Source organism: Kogia breviceps, chromosome X (assembly GCF_026419965.1).
Source record: "Kogia breviceps isolate mKogBre1 chromosome X, mKogBre1 haplotype 1, whole genome shotgun sequence".
Taxonomy (NCBI): domain Eukaryota; kingdom Metazoa; phylum Chordata; class Mammalia; order Artiodactyla; family Physeteridae; genus Kogia; species Kogia breviceps.
Window position 1 is genome coordinate 42,037,679 of NC_081330.1, and position 7,552 is coordinate 42,045,230.

Below are 7,552 nucleotides of genomic sequence, written 5' to 3' on the forward strand. Positions count from 1 at the left end.
TTCAGTGAGAGTTATTGGCTCTACAGCATGTCTCTGCCCCATGGATTATTTGGGTATCTAGCCTGCATTCATCTCACAGTTATGTGTTCCAGACGGCACACATGGTTTCCAAGCTTACTGAAAGGAGTGTGGAGAGGTCACCCCGCAGTGTTTATAAGCCTTAGATGTGTCTTATATTACATTTGATGGCTCCAACATATGTGCAAAGGAGGCTGGGAAATGTAAAAGAACACGAAATTTTTTGTTTTTTTGGCCCCGCTGCCTGACTTGCTGGATGTTAGTTCCCCGACCAGGGATTGAACCCATGCCCTCTGCAGTGAAAGTGCAGAGTCTTAACTACTGGACAGCCAGAGAATTCCCAGAACATGTACTTTTTGATCAAGCAATCTTACTTTCCAGAATCTATTCTATAGAAATAAAATCACCAGTAAATTGAATATCTGTACAAGCATGCTCATTGCAGACAGCAATTCTTTTAGTGGGCAAAATATAGAAATAGTTTGAACGTTAATTAACAGGGGAATGGTTTGAATAAGTTATAGTCATACTAGAGAAAGTAGATTCATTTGCGTTTGTATTTACTGACCTTTGGAAAGTCCTATAAGACTTCCAAGCTGAAATAAAGAGACACAAGGTAAATGCATAACTCAAAGTCATATGAAGACATAAACAACAATGGTAAAGGTAGCTACATAGCTAAATAAAAAAGCAAGCAGTTTTGCATATTTGGTTTATAACTCCTCTTTTTCTTCTATGTGACTTAAAAGACAAATGCATAAAACAATATTTGTAAAGTTATGTTAATATGCACATAGACCCTGTTTCAGGTGAGCTGTGCAGAAGGAGTCTTCTTATAATCAGAGAGCCTACTGGTTTAAAATTCATAATTAAGAGCTGCCGAAAGTCATAATGTAACATCGTAATATTTAGTTAAAATGCAAAACAGAAATATATAAATTTCTAGATGGATATCCATAAAACTGATAAGTGTTTAATTGTGGGACGGAGGTTGAAATTGGATGTGTGGTTAAAGCAGTATATTAAGATGAACTAGGTAATTCATTATTTGTGACAATAGCGACATGAAGATATATAATGTCTTTATTTAACAATTATTCCTGGAGAGGCTTCAATAAAAGAATCTCATTCTTTTTAACTAGTTTTACCAAGTTTTCTTGGTATAGCTAGACCACAGTTTATTTGACATTTCCCTTTTGATGACTTAGGCTATTTCCAATATTTTGGCTCTTACAATGTCACAATAAACATCCATCTAGGTGTTCTGTGCACATGTGTACGTATATCTCTATTGTAATACAAAGCAGTGGAATTCTGGGTAATGTGGTATGTGCATATTTTTATGGGTTTGTTTATGTTTTTCCTTTCCATTTGTAAAAGCTATTGGGATATTAGAAATATTTTCCTGTTATCTTTTATGATATTGCAAATATTCTTTCCCAGGCTATTTCTTGTTTTCAGATATTTAATATTTTTTCCTTTACAACTTCTGGATTTTCTTTCATGTTTAAGAAAATGATCACATTACAAGACTATAAAGTTTTTCTCTTAATTTTCATTGCAATATTTTATTTCTGTTTTTCACATTTTCATCTTTAATTCACCTGGGATGTATTTTTGTATATGTGGCTAGTAGGAATCTATGTTCATTTTCTTCTGATTGGATAATCTATGTACTTGATTCTTAGGTTAAAAAACGTCCTTGAAAATGTGTAAAATCTTTAAATAAAAATGCTTATAGCTAAATATTTGCTCACTGCTGTGATTATTTCCTTAGGACAAAGTTCAAACAGTAGAATTTGGGAGTCATGGAGTATGCAGAGTATAGAGCTTTCGGTACTTATTGTGAATAGAAGCAAAAAAAATGAATATAGCAATTTACTCTCTCACTGAGTATGAAAATGCCTACATCCTCAATAAAACTGCATATTGTAAGTAAACATTTGTCTATTTGATAGGTAGATAACAACTTGTTTTTATTTTATTCATTTTTCATTTGTCTTTTTACCTTCTACTAAGGTTGAATAATGCTTATTTTCCACATAGATTTACTTGATGGGTACCCTCAATTTTCAGGATATGGTACCAACCATTTTGACTTTCAGGAGCCCTTAATTACGAATTGTAAACAATTAGGCTCTTTGGTTATAAGAAGACTCCTTCTGCACTGCTCAGCTGAAACACGGTCTATAGTGAGGATTTTTGAAGCAGTTTTGAAGAACATGTTTTCATGGGAACCCCAAAATGAAGATTCCAAGGCCATATGCACAGAAATTCTGACTTTGTAAGTGTATGTGTGTGTCTATGGGGAGCTATTTGTCATAAATTTATATTTGTAATAAGCACTCTAGAAGATTATAATGTCAGGAGCTGACTTTTTGAGAGACATCAATTAATTATACAAGGTTATAATAGTTTTATAGACTGAATTTGGGGAATAATCCCTTTCTTACTGGGTTCTTTTTGAAAATGTAAGTTATAGTTTCTAGAGAAATAGATTGTTTCCAATTTTATGCAATCAGAAGTAAAACTGGGCCAAGAACACTAGAATTCTAATTAATTAAACATTTATTAAGTACCCACTATGCATAAGCCATAACACTAATCAATAGAAATATAATGAAATGATAAAATATAGTGAAATATAATAGTCTTTACTTTGAAATGGAAAATGCAAAAAGTCCAGTTAAGAAATAATGCTTAAGTATATGTATATACATATACATAAAACAATATGTGTACATATATACACTAAAAGGAATAAATACATATATTTCTATATATGTGTATACATTTATATATATAATATGTATTATACATATATTAGTCTTACAAAGAATTCTTACATATGTTTCAGGATTGGAGGGGATAGAGAAGGGGATTGTTTCCCTAGATCTATTTCCTGCATTACTTTGTGCAATTTACACATATCTCCTGAGAGTCTTCTGAACCAGTAGGGCAGGCCTGACAGGAGCCTTCAGGGAGAAATCATGCCACAAGAGAAAGAAGACAAAACCTCAGTTTTTAGACTTTGAGCAGCAACTCTGACTATAGCATGACATCTTTTGCTCAAATTTGAACCCTGGTCCAACCCCCAAAATTGACTCATCATGTCTGACTCCTATGGAGGAAGTGTCCTGTGGCTGAAAATGGAAGGGGCTATTTTACTAAAAACTCTGCTAAACACTGTGGCCCAAGCAATCCTGGAACAGTCCCCACCTGTGTTAAGCATCACTATAAAACAGAGAGAGAAGCTTTAGAAGACAGAGTGGGGATTCAATGCTCTGGGGACTCTAGGAAACTCAATGGGGCTTTGGCACTCAAGGACTCCACTGCACCACCAGCAGCAGGGCCAGCAGAGAGCAAAGGGCCCAGCAGGCCTGGCAGGACCCAGGGGAGCCAGGGGTGGGGCTCAACAGCAGAGGCCTGGCGTGGAAGTCCCCACCTCCCTGCCTATTGGACTTGTTCCTGAGCGCAGGTTGAGTCATGCCAGGACCTTCCCTCCCTCAAAACTGATGTTCTGTAGTGGGTTGGGGTTCTGTATGCATAGATGGGAACAAGAGCTCACCAAGCACAGCTCAGAGTCACCTCATTTCTTCCCCACAGCAGCCCTGTGTGGCAAATGTTTTTCCATGAAAAGACTGAGTCTTAAGCAAGTGTATCTATACTAAGTGCCAGTTTTATTTCTCTGGCTAAGAGATCCAGGGATAATTTGAAGTTTACATTTCTTTCTTATAGTTCTGTTATTAAGAGTTTATTAAGTGTTTCATTGCCCTTACAAGGTGATTGACAAGTTCTTTTATTGTGTCTGTTTATTTTAGTTTTTTTGTGACACAAGTAATACACACATATACACACATTTACATTATTCATTTGTTTGGAAAATGAGAAGATGCAGATAGGCAAAAAATAAAATAAAATACAGATCACAGAGATTCACTTTTAACCTTTTGGTGTATAATAATTCAGACATTTTTGCATTATGACATGTATAAATGTACATATAAGATATATATAGATAGACATATCTATATATATCATTATGCAACATATTATTTTTACTTTACAATATACAATGAGCATCTTCCCATGAAAACGAATGAAACAACCCTATTAAATGAGCGAGATTGGATTAAAAGATGAAATGGTAATGAGTCATATGTAAATCAAAGGAACACTGAAGGATTGGAATAAAATAGTAGCAAATATTTAACAAGAAAACGCAAACAAAGGAAACCAATGTTGCAATATTAATAACAGAAAATAGTTGAATTCAGGGGAGAAATGCATTAAATGGGATAAGGACGGTCCCGAGAATGCCTATTGTTAGAATGCAGAGCCCTAAATTTCTTTCTCAGACCCCTTATCTCTTCCAAACACATTTCCATCTCGTCTCCCTCTCTTGTCATTTCTTCATCCTTAAAATGCCTATAGTCTATGTCCTCCTTAAATTCCTCGAGAGACTGAAGCAACCTTTGCCTAAAATTCCCTTCTGTTTGCTGGCGTTGGAATTCTCCATAGGGGCGTTCTTCCTCCCTCTTTGGCACGCTGCACTTGGGTTTTCCTTCATTTTCTTTGCAGGATTTTTGCATGATGTTTTGGTTTCCTGCTTAAGTCCAGGGAGAAAATGTAGAGTAAGATTGCTTCATTTCTTTTCATGCAAATTGTCAGTTTCTCTCTGAAGCTAGATACTCGCCTAATCTCCCACCCCTGCTTCATGGTCCAGCCCTCCGAAGTTCGAGATGCACCCCCTCCCTCCCCTACCCCTTCTCCGCCTCCTTTCCCCTCCCTCAGCAGCCCACCATTTCTCCAGCAGACGAGGCTAATGGCCTCTCTGATGGGCGGCAGGAGGGGAGCAGACAGGGAGTTGAGCTGTGGGGCCGCAAATTTTACCCAGATCTCGCCCTTCCCAACTCCCACCCTCAGAGACCCCCGTCTGAGTGCTTCCCTCCCGGAGACGATTCGGGATAGTTTCCTACTCTTTTACTTGCCTGGAGATGTCTGTGAACACAGACCCTCAGACCTGCAGACAGAAAGGAAGGGGCGGGAATTCTCTGTGGATCGACCAGCGCCAGAGACAAGACACACGTTATTATCTTGAATCTAGGATCCTCATCACCGTGTCGCCCCAAATTTCCTACCTCCTGTTTCCCCTGCTGTTCTTATCCCTTCCTACTGAATCTCTGCCTCCAACCCCCACCCCTCACCCTCAGGCCTAGTCCTGCAAGGGCCCTGTCCCCTCCTTCCCCATTCCTCTGCATCCCTCTTGCAGGCTAGCATTGAATGAGGCCAACTGTTTTCAAATTATCTCTAAATTTCTCTGTCTCCACCTCAGGATTCCAGCTTTTCTCCACGCACCAGCCCACACCTCATTTCCTCCAGTGGAGTTGGGAAAAGAGAAGGATAAAGGGAAATCTTGCTAGTCTGAGAGAAGCTGATTATTTCTAAATTACACTAAACCTCTGGGTGTCTCTCAGGAGACTTCCGCCTACTCCAGCCCCACCCCCCCTTCAAAAATATAATTATCTCCGATGAGTTTGCATGAGTTTGGAGAAAGCAATCCTAGACATATTCCAGGCACAAGATTCAGCCACTACCACCCCAAGAGTCCCAGTGGTTCCCTCACACCAACCTTCTGGGATTTAAAGAATTTACGTCCTCTTTCTCTTGGCCACAAGCACGAACGCCTGCAGGGCAGTAAGGAGCTGGTACCCAGAGGAGAAAGAAGCCCGGGAATATGAGGACTTCACGTCAGCTCCTGATCACGTGAGGATTATGTCATCCTCCAACTCTGGTCCTCACTTTCCCCTCCCACCAGCTGTGCTGCAGAAATGGAATGGCTTACCAACCTCCCACCACCCCCCACCAGGCCCTGTCACTCATTTTTGTCATTGCTAATTCCAGAGGTCAAAAGTGGCCCCTTCTCCCTGTAGTTGGAATTTGCCTTTTTCTGATTACCAAAGAAGGGCTGCATTTTACCATAGTCATATTAACAATTGCTACTTTTTTAATGGTTGTGTGGAGGGAGAGGATTATTTATCCTTTTCTAAAATACAAGAACACAAAGGTAGCAGTCTTCCCTCCACCCACCTTCTCCCCAGTCACTAATAGCCACCATTTTCCTTGCACTTCAGTTCTTGCAACCAAATTAGAGGGTGTGGGGTAAATTAAGGAAGGAAATAATGACTGGGATTGTGGTTTTTACTTTCATTCTGATAATTTCCTATTCTTTTCCCTTTTCCCCCCATAAACATATTATATTCTTTTAATAATCAGAAATACAGTAACAGTACATACATTTGGAAAAAAGATTCAAGATAGGAGGATAAAAAGACCCAGCCACCTGTTTCTGTTGCTGAGTCATAAGATAAATATAGACCCTCCAAGCAGACACATTTTTGGAAGTTTAAAATGTACAGGGCAACTGGAGGCTACCTTTTTGAGGCACTCCTGAGCATGTGGGGCCTTTTCATTAGGTGAGCTCCTGAGTCCATAATCCTACATACCTAGATTTTCAGATCTCAAAAGTCACTCATAAAATTTTACTACTTCGATCTCAGTATCATGCCCTCTGTCTCCCAGTTTGTACCATGCCCTTGTATTTCCCTCACTACTGTGTTTAAAAGATCCCACCTTTCCTCAACACTCTTATTTAGAATCCAATAGTTTTTCATTTCTCCCACACATCTTTATCCTATTTATGTTTCCTTAGACCTTACTCAGCCACACTAGGGAATTAGAAGCACTAACAGAAACTGGCCCCATTTAGTCACTTATCACACAAAACTTTTTGTTGCTAAGGCTTTTGGTACTAATCTAAGTGAATCTGTTGTTGATTGGTTAGCTTGAAATATATGCAACAGAAAGAAGGATATGTTCTTTCTTTTAACGTTTGTTTTTTTTTAATTTTTTTTTTTTGGCTGCACTGTGCGGCTTGTAGAATTTTAGTTCCCTGACCAGGGATTGAACCCGGGCCCTCTCAGGCAGTGAGAGCATGGGAGTCCTAACCACTGGACCACCAGGGAAATTCCCAGGGATGTGTTCTTAGTATTTGTTTTTAGGAAAACAGTGGCTCATTATAAATGCAAAGTTGCCACTAACCACTTTGAAGTAAGTGGTTCCAGAAAATATTTAAGAAGAGAAAGTAAAGATCTTAAAAAGAGTAGGGCATTGTTATCACAGTTATTAAGGAATGGTTAGTTGTGATAGAAGCATAAGATTTGTTGTTGGGGTGGACAAATCCTGAATCCTCTGTAAACGGCTTTTCATGCAGATCGTTAGATTTATGTGTGTTTTTTTCCAATTTGAAAGCAGTCATTCTTTATTAACTGACCAGATTACAAAAATGATGGCAAATACCATAGTTCATCCTTCTAATAAGCCTGCTTTTCTGGTCTTCCCTGTTGCCAGCATCTCCACCTTCTGTAAAATGCATGGTCTTTTTCTTCATTGTCTTCATGACTGACAAATACCAAGTGCTCCAATAAGTGGCAGTTCTCAATGATTACCTCCAAAGTATCTCAGGAATCCTTCC

General features: G+C 38.8%; 1 protein-coding gene across 3 annotated transcripts; it reads right to left on the reverse strand.

The window, feature by feature from the left end:
- Positions 1-2,875: 2,875 nt before the first annotated feature.
- TCEAL7 (transcription elongation factor A like 7) lies at positions 2,876-5,756 on the reverse strand. Of its 3 annotated transcripts, none has more exons than XM_067022865.1 (3): positions 5,651-5,756; positions 5,010-5,072; positions 2,876-4,624 (listed from the first exon to the last, which is right to left on the reverse strand). In XM_067022865.1, exon 3 carries the CDS (start codon positions 4,608-4,610, stop codon positions 4,308-4,310), a length of 303 nt encoding a protein of 100 aa, XP_066878966.1. In that variant the 5' UTR covers positions 4,611-4,624; positions 5,010-5,072; positions 5,651-5,756; the 3' UTR covers positions 2,876-4,307. The 3 variants fall into 3 exon arrangements, with proteins under 3 accessions (XP_066878966.1, XP_066878968.1, XP_066878967.1); XM_067022867.1 differs by having other exon boundaries at positions 5,010-5,041; positions 5,651-5,755; XM_067022866.1 differs by lacking the exon at positions 5,010-5,072 and having other exon boundaries at positions 2,876-4,627; positions 5,651-5,751.
- Positions 5,757-7,552: the final 1,796 nt, after the last annotated feature.